Source organism: Plectropomus leopardus, chromosome 16, assembly GCF_026936395.1.
Source record: "Plectropomus leopardus strain MGB_pleo_1.0 chromosome 16, ASM2693639v1, whole genome shotgun sequence".
Classification (NCBI taxonomy): Eukaryota; Metazoa; Chordata; class Actinopteri; order Perciformes; family Serranidae; genus Plectropomus; species Plectropomus leopardus.
The window spans coordinates 28031050-28046190 of NC_142191.1; the positions used below are offsets into that span (position 1 = coordinate 28031050).

Below are 15141 nucleotides of genomic sequence, written 5' to 3' on the forward strand. Positions count from 1 at the left end.
GATGTTACCGGCCTTTGTTACCAGTTAACCTCCAAGAAACAAGAAGTCATGAAGAACAGTAATCCACACAGTAATCATTTCAGGTCCAAGGAGAGTGCACTGCACCACTCTGAATCTATCAATACATTTTTAGTGCCATAACTGAATTAAAATTAGCTGATTTAACCAGTGGAAAGATTGATCTTTGTATAAAAAAAAAGCGGAGTCCCTCTTTGACCTCTTTTGTGGCAGCATGTCTGTCCTGCTCAAATGTGGTGACCAGTTATTCATTAACATTTAAATTTCATTTATCATAGTTGTAAGCCTAGTTACTAGTATTGCAGTTTTAAAAAGAAAATCCCCTGTAGCCCAGAAAGCATTTTCCCCATAGAACACCATAATAAAAGACACATCTGTAAAATTGTGGACAGGATACCTTGAACTACAGGGTCAATTATGATTCATTTTATCATGGATTAATAAAAAAATCCATAGCCAGAATTTGTAGAGGAAAATATAAGAGAAAGAAAAGAGAAAGATGACTACAATCATGTGAGGGTTTGTGGTTACACATGCAGCTCTGCCCAACATGCGGGGGCGGTTACTCTGACTTTTCATTATGCGTATGTGATAAAAATTCTTCAGACACACACAGGCAGACAGCTGACTCCTCAGTTAACTTTGACGGACCGTGAAACAACGGCTAAGATTCCTCAGTAAGTAATGCAACACTAGAAGTCCTATTTGGATGGGAAGAGACAGTGGACGCCGATTGGGGACCGCAGGACACTTGTGAAAAGCTGAGCTTCAATCTTCTCTTTTTTATGACAACCTCAACACACAACTCTCTGTTTTGTGTTTCAGTCTTGGATTTACACCATGTTTAATTCTATTCATACACAGGTGAAGAGCCAAGTGTGAAACAAACAGGCGTAGACTATAAGGAATACAAAGCAGTGAAATGCAGGAAGGAATGCATGTGTGGAGGGATGAACCATGTGATCAAGGTAATTAATATGGTGGTGTTTGAAACGCCTTGACTGCCTCACATGTGTGTTTTAATATACAGTGTTGGGGGAGTAATGTAATCAGTAACTTAGAAAAACAAGTAATTAAATTTCAATTTCTTATCAAAATGTCGGCGATTGCTTTTCTTTTGTGAAGTCTGATTTTTACAGTTGTTGTTGTCTTTGCTTTAGGCACCTTGTGATGGTCCTGCAGCTCGATCTCTGTGTATAAAGGGCCGTGTTTACTGATAAATTCAGAGAGGTGCAGTGCGCTCTCCTTGGAACTGAAATGATTACTGTTCTTCATGGCTGCTTGTTTCTTGGAGGTTAACTGGTAACAAAGGCCGGTAATATCTGGTTGGGTGTGGTGATCCTGATGTGCCAGTTCTATAAATATTCTGCCAACTTGTTTCAGTTTTGGGTGCAGCAGCAGCACCTGAGGCAGACACACCTGTTCCCTCATATCTGGAGACACTCTGAATTATAGGATACAAAGGAAAATATCGTAAACCTCCTGTTGAGTAGCCACAAAAAAGCATATATATATATATATATATATATATATATATGGACTCACACAGACACACAAGCAATGCCTCTAAATCACCACTTATGACCTGTGGTAGCAGCATTCATTGTATTTATTAATAACCATGAGGCAATGGCTGAGATTTGTCAGCAAAATACAATGCCATCAGCGGACATGTTTGGATGGAGTGAGACAGAAGATGCCCATGAGGGAACTCAGGAACTTTGTGACAAGGTGAGTTTCCTCACTGGCCCATCTCAGGTTTCCATGGTCAAACATAACTTGCAGGCACTGAGACTTTGTCATATATAGGTAGGCATTTACTTGAGGCAGACATAGAGTTTTAAACTAACTATAGAGGATGCATAATCCTAAAAATACATACTATCAATATCAGAGGGGACGTGACCGCTGGGTCCCCTGTGGAGGTTACGCGAATGCCCTGGAGGAGGAAATTTCTTTTGTACATATAGTGCTTATGAGATTGCAAAATAAATGTTCAGCAAACGAGGACATAAACTGATACTAGTCCTGTCTGACAACTTTACGGTATAAAGCACAAAGAATAACGGCATGAAGGGTCTACAGGATTAGGAATCCTAACCTTAGGAACCATGCATGTCTTTACAAGATTTTATGCCAGTCCAACTGTCAGTTGCTAAAATATTTTAATCCATAGGGTAGGCAGGGATAGGCAAGGTTGGCTATCAACCCAGCTGAAGGACTTCATTGCCCTCTTGTGGTGAAAACAGTTTCATACCCTTTTTCCACTAAACTGTCTCTGGAGAAATCTTTGAAACTGACAGCTGCCATTTTTAATTTAAGCAGTGCATCAATTGTTTGTCCCAGTGAGCTAAGGGGGAAAGAAATTTCAAAATCTGTAACTTCATCACAATATAACATCTATGAGACCCGAGGACGCTTTGCATCATAGATGAAACAATACTAAACAACATTAAAAAAAAAAGCAAACAAATACAAGAGACGAATCTTGGTGCAGCGGCAGACTTGATCATTTTGCTCCTATAAGGGGTTTTAATGGAGCATCTTTTTATTAGTCTTTAAATTTTAGATCTGGATGACACAATGAAGGTCTGAATGGTAAGATGCAAAAACATTCGTTATTTTTTATTAAATCCTCAGGTAGACTTTGAAATGGCAATTATACGAGAGAAAAAAAGCTGACTACAATCATATGGGGGTTGTGGTTACACATGCAGCTCCACCCAACATGCAGGGGAGCCACCTGGTTTATTCAGAGGCGGTTACTCTGTATAAATACATGTATATGTGATGAACAGTCTTGAGACGCATACAGGCAGACAGTTGGCTTCTCAGTTAACTTTGACGGACCGTGAAACAATGGCTGAGGTTCCTGTACAACTAATTCAAAACCAAGAAGAGCTGATGGGATGGGGTGAGATAAGGGACGCCCATGAGGGAACTCAGGAGACTTGTGACCAGGTGAGCTTCAATCTCCTTTTTTTCTTCACAACCTCCACACACAGCTCTCGGGTTTGCATTTCAGTCAGTCTAAACATCATATTTAACTCCATTCATACACAGGTGAAGAGTGAAGTGGTGAAACAAACAGGTCTGGACTTTGCAGAATTCAAAGCAGTGAAATACAGGCATCAGTGTATGTGTGGAGCAGAAAACCTGGTGATCAAGGTAAATAATATTGTGATATCTGAAACACTTTGACTGCCTCACTTGTGTGTTTTAACATACATGTCAAATTAAAGGTCACACCAAATTGTCACCTATTACACTTCAAAAGTAATATATATAATTTTTACGATGTCTGATTATCCTGTTTTTCCTGCAGATTAAAGTCGGAGAAGCAGAATATATTCATCTGAATGTCCGTCATGTAACTGGGGTTTTAGGGGCGGACAAAATCCCTCCATCTGTGAAAGGCATAAAGCAGAACAAAACCATGGATGACCTCCTCGAAATTTTTCATTAACTGATCCTACAACCTGTTTCGGCAGTGAACCACTTTTAAAGACTAATGTCTTTTATGAAAATGCTTTGCTTCTTTATTCTGACATGATTTGACTTTGAATGCATTAACACAGAGAGATAAAGACATTTGGTGATGGAAAGCAGCAGAATGAATGCACCACCTTCTAAAGACATAATAAAGATTATATAACATTTAAAATCTTTGGATATTTCTTGTGGTCTTTACTTGCAACATTTGCTTGTCTTTTGTGAAGTCTGATTTTTACAGTAGATGTCGTCGTGAAAAATATAGATTAAAAAGGTGAACAAATCTCCTCATGGATATGGATATTTAACCTTCTCATGAGGTGAGATCTGATTACACAATCAGGGGAACATTTTCATACCATCAGTGACTTTATAGATGCCCTGGAGGAGGAAAATGTCCTTTGTACATACGGTACTCATTAGATTGCAAAATGAATGTGGGGCAAACAAGGACATAAACTGACACGGGTCCTGTCTGCCAACTTCACTGAATAAAGCACAAACAAAGACTAACAACATGAAGAGGCTACAGCCTGCCAGCAGCTCTGTGAGGCTGTACGGAGGCACAGAGGTGCTTTGAGCTCACGTGCTCAAATTTTATTAGGCTTCCTAACCTAAAGAACCATGCATGTCTGTACAAGACTTCATGCCACTCCATCCAACAGTTGTTAAGATATTGAAATACATAGGCACATTTAAGACGGTGGATTGAATTGTACCACTCGTTGCATGTAGAAAGTTGCAGGTCTATTGAGTTCATCAAAAGACCCGCAAATGATTGAAGTCGCAGACATGTTACTCTAAAGCACTTTGATTATATTTTTAATCTTCCTGCAGGGTTGATTATCAAGCCAGCTGAGCCTTCATTTCCCTCTTGTGGTGAAACAGTTTCATCCAGCTCTGTCATACCCTCTTCCACTAAATTAGCTCTGCTTTATGAGCTGGTTTTCTTGGGATGTTGGTACTTTCTAGTGAACCAGGCTGCGTTTTCACCAGTTTTTCAAGAATGTGTCATCAACAGAGGTGGTTGTACAATTCGCAACAACATTAAAAAGTGGAAGTAAAATTGCAGATTACACTGATTACTTTCAAAATTTTGCTATGTTATCAGTTATCACAGACATTTATTTGTATCACAAAAAAGAAACATGTACAAACTATTAAGCCTTTGAAACCTGGATTCTTCTGCTACCTTTAGATGCTATTCTGAAGTATTTAAAACTTTGAATTCATTCATAATTGTGTGTAAAAAGACAATAAGCAATTTGTTGAGAAATGTTCCTCAAATTGCAAGAAATTTGTACATTTAGAGAATTCTTTTTTAAGCCGGGGAATAATATCGCAAGGGAAAAATAATATTATAATAGTCATTACATATCTAAAATTATGTTACAAATAATTGTAGTTTTTAGTATTTTTTCCCACATATTTTCATAGATACAATTTCAAATCTGTTCCACAACTTCTCAGGGATTCAAAATCTTTTTTTTTTCGTCGCCCAATATTTTTTCTTCTCGCTCCACTGGCTAAGAGTTTTTCAAGATTAAATCATAGTTTCAGCATCCAACATAGTATGTTCAAGGAAATGTTGGAAATCTCTAAAAATCCAATAATAATTTCTGTTTCTATTTCTGTTTACATTGGTTTCTTTTCATGTAGACATGCTCTATCCCCCAGTGTCAATTTTTCAAGGTTTTCCATGACCATGGGAACACTGAAGCACTTTTTTCAAGTAATTTCCTTGTTTTGTTTGGGGTTTTCTTTTTGCTTATTTCCATTAATTTCTTCTCAAGTTGCTCATTGCTGTCTTTACATGCTTTTGAAAGAAATTTAGCAAATTGCCCAGGTTTCAAAGGGTTAATGACACTGCTGGTTTATCAGTAGTTTTGGTGAAAATGCTCCAAACGGTTCCACGTTGTTGGAAAAGGCGTATTAGTGTAGTAGTTTTTTCTCCTAGCAGATGTACCATTTAGTTAATAAACTTACATGCAAGACAATGTAAATATTCATAATCATTGTTAACTTTAATAGAAATATCTTGTAAGTGTTATGTTCATAAGAATTTACATTTCCACAAATATGAAAGGATCAAACAATTCAAAATATCAAGTGCATTAAATAAAAAAGATAAAACAGAACAGGAGTAACATCTGATTGGCACTTAACGAAGTATATCACGGTCAGATTCCGATGGAACAAAGTGACGTTGCAGTAAAACATCTTGAAATGATCTCTATTGTCAGTGTGTTGCGGGAGACTTTGCGTCCACAGATTTGTCCTCACAGTTACAGTTGGATTTGTCTTCCATGTTGAACCTGATCATTTCAGCATCATTTCAATGAGAAGCAAATGTCATAATTTGCAAGAAATACCTACTTTCACTCGTCAAGTTGACTCAAGTCACCTCTTAAGATTAAGACTTTTGCATCATATTAACATAATGTACAATAGACAGAGATGCCATTTTTCAAGTGTTTAGTGTCAGGATGAACCTACTCTTCAGTATCACCTGTATGATTCATAAAAAATACACAAGAAACAACCTGACACACACAGTCAACACTCAAACTCATCGCAAACTCAGTCTCACGATGATTAAACGTTCAACCACAAGCGACCTGCGTTTTTCAGCAGGACCCAAACTCTTCGATCCACTTTTCATACTTCTCGAGGTCGGCCGCAGACACAGATTTGGACACTTTCTTCAGAGCTGACTCAAAGTCCTCCATGGTGGTGGGCATGTGCATCTCGTCCCGGGAGATGTTGCGGATCTCCTCTGGCGTGAGGCCCTCGATTCTGCGCCTCATGGCCATCAGAGAGGCATCCCTGCAGCGCGACGCAGCGGCAGTTTCATTTGAGCAGAGATTTCAATAAAAGCTTTCTTTCACATAAATTATTCAAAATTGTTACAACAATTATTTAAGCCCTTGCTTTAGTTCTGCTCTTTTGCAATCTGAAGTGAATTTACTGTCGACAATAACTAAAGGAAAGGCTCAAAGTTTTTTAATCGGCCATTAGAATTGTATTTTTCAGTAAGTGGCTCCATTTCAGATTTGCTGCCAAATGATTCTGACTCTGAATTACAGAATAAAAGCCATCTAACAAATTTTAAATTGTATCTAACCATCTTGCAGCAAATTACCCTTTGTTTTTCCAAAAAGCTACTAAAAATATTGCGATATTATTGATAGCCCATATTGTCAAGCCACAGATTGAAGGATGGAAAACAGCAGCGATGACTCACCTGCACACGTTGGTAATGTCGGCTCCTGAGTAACCCTCCAGCTGCTCTGCGATCTTGTCCAAGTCCACATCGCCAGCGAGCTCGAGCTCCTTTAAGTTGATCCTGAGCAGCTCCACACGCCCTTTAGCTTCACACAAAAAAAAACCAACTATGAGTGGAGCTTAGAGGAAGTTGCATATAGGCTTTTTTGGCATGGTTTTGTTGTACTTGCATGTTGCAATGATTGTTAATGTTTCCTAAAGTTGTTCTGCTGTTCTCGACTAACCAAGAAAGCTCACTGTTGTCATATTAATCTTTTAACATAAAAACATTAAATTGTATACTTTCACAGTTGACAGTTTTCCACCGTGGCATCAAAAAAAAGTCAAATATTAACTGAAAGTTAGAGTGACCTGTTCTTTTTTTTGTCTTAATTCTTGTTTGATTGGATCAAGGTGTCTATGGTGAATATTGGGGCAGCTATAGCGTGTGCTCACATTTAAAATTACGTTTTTTTGATAAAATTGAAAAAAAGACAGGGTAGGCTTGAATAAGATTTCACTTCCTCCGACTCCTTTTCGGACATGAAATACCTCTGTTGTTTACTGAATATGTGTGATTGGCATTCTGTTGTTGTTTTTCTTGCATGTATTTTGTGTAATTCTCCCATTTTATTTGGCATGTTTGAAATAAAGATCTAAACTAAACTGAAAAAACCCAAGTTCACTGCCTGTTATTTGGTAACAGCAGTAACTGTGATTTTTTCTGAGGATATTCACCACTGAAGTACAACACTGACTGAAATGATAAGGACATATGGTCCTGTGTTACATCAAAATACATACATATTATCTAATCCTGAGGTATCAAATCTAAGACTTATTAATTAATGTTGTGCTCACATGTTATTAAATTAATCTGTGTTTAATTAAACTGCCCAAAACTGATCCACAGCAAAGCTAGAACCGGGCGGTATTCCAGCACAGGATTACTGGTGCTCAAAATAAAATATAATGAAGCATCATGTGTGTCGGCTGAGTGCGCTGTACTTGAAGGTGACAGGATACAGAGTGTAAAGAATGCGGGGTCAGTCGGGGCTCAACCGCTCATTTTTACCCCGGGGGGCCTCCCAAGCAGCTTTATCCAGCATGAGCAGACATTATGTGGTTAAAGAGATGCTTGGCTGATTCTCAACCAGCTTTAAATCAAAATAATATGGGTAGTATGTGTAGATAAAGTGCAGTAAAATGACATAATTTGGCTGTGTTTCGCCGACTTTTGGGTCTGGTGGTGGTTGAACTACAGGCTGCCAACACAGACTCAAAGAGTAAACAGCTGATCAAGAGAGTTACTCGCCCTCCCCTCCGACTCTTAAACCGAAACACGATCAAATCTAGGCAGCACTGATCAAATAAAATCAAGATCAACCTTATGCACTGCCTATTTCTCTCCTAAAATGCTTTCAGAAACGCACATGAATGCCGCTGTTTGCTGTAACGGCGAGATAAGTAAAACTAAGCACCAGTGATCAAAAATAAACCAAGTCACTGTTACTGAGTTGCATATTTCTTGCCTTTAGTTTTCAGAAATATGTTTTACTTTAACATTTACCTGGAATACGAGATCGATGGGCGCCATTGTTTCATACGGATCATTCCACAGTACGTCAGGCGCACTGCATTCTGGTAGTTGTTTTCTACCTCTTGAGCAAGAGCACCCTTTTCGTCTCTGCTCATACAGCACCTATATAGCTCCAATTTCAAAATTAAGCGTCTTTTTACTGCGTAGACGTCTTAGTTTTATGTGAGGGCCTTCTTTACATCACTGAAATTCTTCTTTGTTAAGGTTGCAGTAAACCTTTTAACTAATCTGTTTTCTAGTTGTTGAAGAGTAAAAACTCAGTTCACATAAATGTAGTAAAGATGCACTGAAGCAGCAAAAAAAAAAAACAAAAAAAACTTGTACTTGAAGGCAGAGGGATGTAGATCCTCTTCTCCAGCCGTCTTCTCAGAGCCTCGTCGATGTCCCATGGGAAGTTGGTGGCTGCCAGCACCATCACCATCTTTGATGGATCATCGTTTTCTGATGCTCCACCGACACCTTAACAAAAGTCACAATAATGGAAAAAAGCCTCAGAAAAATGAACGCTTCAATTGTTTTGTTTGTCTGTGTGTGTTTTTGCAGTTTACATACAATATATCTAAAATACTGCGGGGTTGGCAAAACTGCAAAAAATCATATTCAAATCAAATTATCTAGTTTCAATCTTTTTAAATTGTTAAAAAAAGAAAGAATTACCACCTTTTGGTTGTACCCCTCTGCACACCAGCCAAGTTGCACTTACAGTTTACATCATGTCTGTGACATTATATCGATAAAGAGCTATACATCAGCACAGTTTCAAGGTTGACACCCAAGATTAGTTTCACCAATTCAGTATCTGACCAAATGTCTCCCCTTCTGTTCCTGAGATATGATGTTGAATGATATCTAGAAAAATGTTTTTTGCAGAATAATATGATGTCACAGTGAAGTTGGCCTTTGACCTTTTGTAACTATAATGTCATCACTTTATCCTTTCACTCTAAATTTCGTCATTATAGCGTTTGAACTCTGGAGTTATGGCCAAAAACATGTTTTGTGAGTTCACTGTGCCCTTCGACCACCAAATTCTAATCAGTTCACCCATGAGTCAAAGTGGATGTTTGTGCCAAATATGAAGAAAGCTCCCTCGAGGCCTTCTTGAAATATCACGAGCATGACACAGTAGCAAACTTACAGTGACATTGACCTTTGACCACAAAAATCTGATCAGTTCATTCTTGAGTCCAAGTGGACGTTCCTGCAAAATTTGACTAAATTCCCTAAAGGTGTTCTTGAGAAATCCTGTTCACAAGAATTAGACAGACAATGTCACAGTGATGTTGACCTTTAACCTCCAAAATCTACTCAGTCCAGTCCAAATGGCATTTGTGCAAAATTTCTCGAAATTCCCTCAGGGCAGTTTTGAGATTTAATGTTTAAAAGAATGGGACGACCTATATGTATGTTAGGACAACCGGAAAACATAATGCCTCTGGCAACAGCTACTGCCAGCAAAAACATCTCAAAAATATAGTTGCAGTTGTGTTGTTGTCAGTGTACAAAACGTCTAAGGCATTCTACCATCCATCTGCACCAGTAGCTCTGCTTTGACTCTCCGGCTGGCCTCATGTTCCTCCGAAGTCCCTCTGCGGCTGCACATGGAGTCAATTTCATCAATGAAGATGGTAGTGGGAGCGTAAAAGCGTGCCTGCCAAAAACCACAATACATTATTAATATACAAATAGAAATTAAGAAATTAAGCATCACAAAAAAGTTAAACTAATAAGGATTAAGTCTGAACAATTTATTATGTACTAGTCATGATCAATTTAAAGGTGTATTGGTCAAAAAGTTTCTGGGAAAAATATACTTCACATGCCATCAACTTCGGGCTGGACGATATGGGCTGAAAATTATAGTGCAATTGTTTTAGGCTATATCTCGATACACGATATATATCTCAATATTTTTAAATCTCCTCAAAAGTACTTCATCAATGCTAGATCTGGGAGACAAAATCAAACAGTAGTTTTTTTTATTGTTATTTAAAATTTTATTTTATTTTTTTTTTTACCAAATTGTATCTTTGATAGGACAATACTGTAGGAATGATGATTGGTGCTTTGAAAAAATATTAACACCATTCAATTTTTAATCAACACTTATTAGTAATGCAGATATAATGACTAAGTGGGTAAAGGCAAGTATTCAAACAAGAAAAAATGTCTCATAAGTTGAGAAAAGTACATCACTTTACGGTAATGCAACCTTTTAAATCTGGAAAAATCACCATTTATTCCATATCACAATAACACAATATCCAATATATAAGACGATTTATAGTCTCATATCTCGATATGATATTATATCTTTATATTGCTCAGCCCTACATAAACTTGTAAGTTATGGTTAAGACATCAAATTTGCTACCTAGCAACAATGACTTTACTCTCCTGTCAGCTATGGTTTAGTCCACAAACTCCTTAAAATAATTTGGATACTTTGCTTTCTTCGCCAGCCACCTGTTAACTTGAGCTTGTTTCATGACGAGGTTATTTTTTTGTCACCTATTACCAATTTCTTACAATTTGTGTGACATTTCTTGCCAACTTTCTCATTGCCTTTTTCCCCATGTTTTTGCAAGAAATTAAAGCAAATTGCCCAAGTTCGAAAGGTTGAAATAGCTTTTGAAAGGCGTCTACATGCGGCACAAGAAAACTGATGTTGATCCAGCTTTCAAAGGCTTTAGTCTTACCATTTCAAAGAGAAGGCGCACCAGCTTCTCAGACTCCCCTCTGTACTTGGAGGTGAGAGTGGATGAGGAGACGTTGAAGAATGTGGTTCTGCACTCGGTAGCAACTGCTTTAGCCAAAAGTGTTTTCCCCGTGCCTGGAGGTCCCACCATAAGCACTCCCTAAAGTTAAAAAAAGGTTTCTGTGTATTATTGTTATAAATATAAATTATGAAACAAATAAAACCAAAATCTCTTCAAATCAGCACCTTCCATGGTCTTCGTATGCCTTTGAAAAATGCTGGCATCCACATCGGCAACACGACCGCTTCTTTAAGGAGTTTTTTAGCATCTTCCAAGTCTGCAATGTTATCCCTAAAAACAGATTAGGCGACAGATTGACTGCAAGGACAGCAAACATAACCCAGAATTACACACAAAAACCTTTGCGAGCTTTCAAGCTATCATGAACTGAAACTACCAAATGCATACCATTTAACATTTGGATTCTGAGATATGATATCTCTCTCCAGAGCTTCCACGAGGTCTTTATCATATCCTGTCCCGTCAAACTTTTTCACTTCTTTTTCCTGGACATCCACTTTGTTCTGGAAGGCAAACAAAAAAAACAAAAACATTATTGCTCATCCCTGAATGTCACCCATGTGGTCTGCTGTCTTTCAGACAAAAAACTGGAATGACAGGTTAGGCATGGCTGCAGGTAAACATGCATCACGTGGATACTCTTAAACGATAATTGTCTCCATATACAGCACATGATGCAACATCATGAAGGAGAGGGTGCTGTGTTGTTCACCTTGTCATCCTTTGCTTTGCCAGCGGCCTCCTTCACCTCTTTTGTCTCCTTCTTTTCTTTGCCCTTGGTCGGTTTGCTTCTGTCCCCGTTGGCCCCGCGAGGCGAGTGCCTCTGCTGGGCCCTCACAGCCGCGCTCAGCCTGTTGTTTGGAGGTTTGCTGTCTTTATAGGGGTTAGCTGGTCGCCTGACAGGACAAGGAGAGTGTCTATGAACAGAGACAAGAAAGAGATACAGCTATTAACAACAACCATCAGCAGTCATGTATCTTTTTATCATCCAAAAACAATTGTATGGTTTTCTTCATGCCAAGGCACTAACACTACTTTCACACTGCAACTCTTAATGCTCAATTCAGATTTTTTCTAGATCAGATTTTTTTAATGTAGCTGTTCAGACTATCATTTAAAATGTGACCAAAATCAGACTCCAGTGTGAACTGGTCATGGCCCTGATGTGTCCCGCATGCCCAAAAGAACAACAGGACGTCACACACAGCATGCTGTGTATACGGCAGTAAACAAGGAGAAGAAGTCCGTAACAGAAATGTGCGCAATATGCTACAATGTTATACACATGTACCACCACCACCACATACACCTTTAAAAAACAGAAAAATGGCATTACAGTGTGTATGCACACAAATAAATCATTAATTAATTCTTACTAACTATCTGGAGGCCTTACCTACTCCATGACTACTATGAAACACTACATTATATATGAGAACGCTCATTGTGCGTTTTCATGCAACGACTTCAAAGTGAAGTAGAAAAAATTAGGAACAAACAAAGAGGCAGTGTGAAGTTTACAGGCCGCCTTTCTAGAGGGCAGAGCAAGAACAAACTCGGCTCACATCGGAGACTCCAATTTACTAATCTCAGTCTTATGACTCCATCAGAGCTATTGTTCACAGAAAAACAGCTCATAGAGGCTCCAATCACCAATCTGTGCACTGCAATGGTGAACTAGTTTTACTGTGTTGTAACAGTATCCAAATTACAGTCAACAAAGACAATGTACTGAAGCAGTGAATGAGAAAGTTGAAAATTAAAGTAGTGTATCAATAACTGACTACAATACCTAGGCTCCACATGCACAGGCCTTATTTCACAGTCGTCATGGTTACTGGGTTTTGCAGGCGTCGTGTCCAGTTGAAAGTTCTCCAGGGTCGACATTATGTCCTGAACTTGTCGATTCTCTTCGCTGATTTCTTGCCACAACTGAGAAGAAGATAAACATCAAGAACGCCCAAAAACACTCTTCTTATACAAACTGTTACGTTTTGTCTGATGAGTTTTCAATATTTACCTGCTGCCATCTCTGCTGAAAACTGGTGTCCCGCACGGTGTACACATACTTCTTGATTTGTTCTAGTAATCCATGATAGAGAACACTGGCCGAGCTGTAGTTTCCCAGCAAGGCATATTCACGGGCCAACTTCACGTTCTCACTGATCTCTCGTAGACTCATGATGCTGTGGGAACACAGACAGTACGGGAATGCACTAAGGTTATTGCAGATACCTTGCCACCAACACTGGCATAATATTGGCATTTAACCATTTTAACCCTGGGCATATTGGCTTGACTTCTTTCAAAAACATAAAGAAGGCTTAGAGTAAAGAGGACAACAACCCAAAAAATCATTTTTAAAGCATAAAAGAAAGTAAAAAAAACAAAAAAAAACAAGAAAATTACCTGAAAAAGGTGTATATATATGTGTGTGTGTGTGTGTGTGTGTGTGTGTGTGTGTTTTCCATATCTTTTTCTTTTTTCCCTGGCTTTTTAAAAATACTTTTCAATATCCACTATTTTTTTAAAAATTTCTTTATTATTTAATTTTCATTGTAAACGCATATCGGTTCCAAATATCGGTAATCGGTCTCGTTAACTACTACTGTGATTATTGGTATCAGTTTCGGCTCTGAGAAACCAATATCAGTCGACTCCTAGAGTTAACAACCATAGTTTTAAAAAATTTTGTGAAAACGCGACCATCTATTGTTTCAAAGTTAATGATAACGTAAATAAATAAATAAATAAAACCAGATTGTGGACATCTTTCAAACTGTGCTGCTGTCAGATCATCCGGGCAAACAATGATCTACCAAAACAGTGTCATTTAAACAGTCTTTAACATATCCATGATATAATATTTACAAGCAACATAGATCTACGTACAGTTTTAGTGCATCACGCAAATTCAGTGAAATATAAACGAACCGGGTGGCTATTGTTTCCCAGTTTGAATCCATGAATTAGCCGGAGCCTCGCCCAAATGAAACTCAACGGTTTGGAGCAAAATGCGACACAAAAGTCTAACGAACAGGATACTGGCCTTTCGGATATGTAAAGAGTAGCTTTTCTGTTCGCGTTGGAGGGATACACAGTAGCTGTCAGGCAAAATAACTTACAGCTATTTACTTTACTACATACGGTACATTACGTGTTGACTACCGACATCCTTCACTTTGAATTTGAAGCCGGGTGACTGGTTTCCTCCATGTAAAGACAAAAATAAAGTATAAAAACACTGCTATTGTTATCTGTACAAAACTCTACGTCTTCATATGAGTCTACGTGGATTCCTGCGACTCTGAATTCTTCTAGAAAACTGTTTTGTTCATTCTTTCATACAGTTTTACAGGTTTGTACTCAACTTTTCGGATGAACACACGCAGAGTCCTCCCAGTGGCTGTTATGACGAGTTCCGCCGTGGCAGTTCAAAGAGAGGCTCCGTAAATAAGACAGCAGACTGCGGCTATTAACTCTGCTCACCGACGTGTGGACGTTTAGTCCAGTTGATGTCACGGAAGTTAGCCACAGAGCACCAGCACGGTCCGCATGCGAGTTGCTATTTTTTTCTTTCTCTATCTAGGATGGCTAAGGCACGACCCGCCTTACTTTGCCCTCCGCTGCCTCTGATTGGCTTATTTTGGTGTTCTTGCCCGAACCAACCAACCAACCAACGAAGGCAACGAGGACTAACCAATCAGAGGGAGAGTAGGGCGGGTCCTGCCATCGCTTTCCTTGGAAAAGTGGCCCGCGTTCCCTTTTTTAAAATTCTGAAAATGTAAAGTAAAATATGGCAACATGCATATTCAGCACAGGAAAGTACAAACAATGTCTAAAAACCAACAATAGTATAGTAAACAAATAAAAATATCTTACAAGACAAGATTGGAAATCAATTACAAAGGCAATACTTTTAATCTTTGGGCTTGAGGGATGTCAAGTCAGAAGGTCCAAGTCCCAGAGATGGGACCAAGTCATTGT

At 38.6% G+C, this 15141-nt stretch overlaps 1 protein-coding gene and 1 long non-coding RNA gene across 8 annotated transcripts; one reads left to right on the forward strand and one right to left on the reverse strand.

The window, feature by feature from the left end:
• The first annotated feature begins 596 nt into the window (after window positions 1-596).
• Window positions 597-3682, forward strand: LOC121955900 (uncharacterized). 6 transcript variants are annotated; one of them, XR_015779211.1, is made up of 5 exons: window positions 599-695; window positions 883-986; window positions 1179-2979; window positions 3082-3186; window positions 3344-3682. It is a non-coding gene; the product is annotated as an uncharacterized LOC121955900 (long non-coding RNA). The 6 variants fall into 6 exon arrangements; XR_015779210.1 differs by having other exon boundaries at window positions 621-778; XR_015779209.1 differs by having other exon boundaries at window positions 597-695; window positions 883-2979.
• A 1827-nt stretch (window positions 3683-5509) lies between these two features.
• Window positions 5510-14743, reverse strand: katna1 (katanin p60 (ATPase containing) subunit A 1). 2 transcript variants are annotated; one of them, XM_088089633.1, is made up of 11 exons: window positions 14526-14743; window positions 13175-13340; window positions 12947-13086; window positions 11867-12050; window positions 11542-11657; window positions 11319-11424; window positions 11074-11232; window positions 9899-10025; window positions 8699-8833; window positions 6755-6881; window positions 5510-6336 (listed from the first exon to the last, which is right to left on the reverse strand). In XM_088089633.1, the coding sequence occupies exons 2-11, from the start codon at window positions 13334-13336 to the stop codon at window positions 6138-6140; spliced, it is 1455 nt and encodes a 484-aa protein (XP_087945759.1). In that variant the 5' UTR covers window positions 13337-13340; window positions 14526-14743; the 3' UTR covers window positions 5510-6137. The 2 variants fall into 2 exon arrangements, with proteins under 2 accessions (XP_087945759.1, XP_042360034.1); XM_042504100.2 differs by having other exon boundaries at window positions 11867-12071; window positions 14526-14741.
• Window positions 14744-15141: the final 398 nt, after the last annotated feature.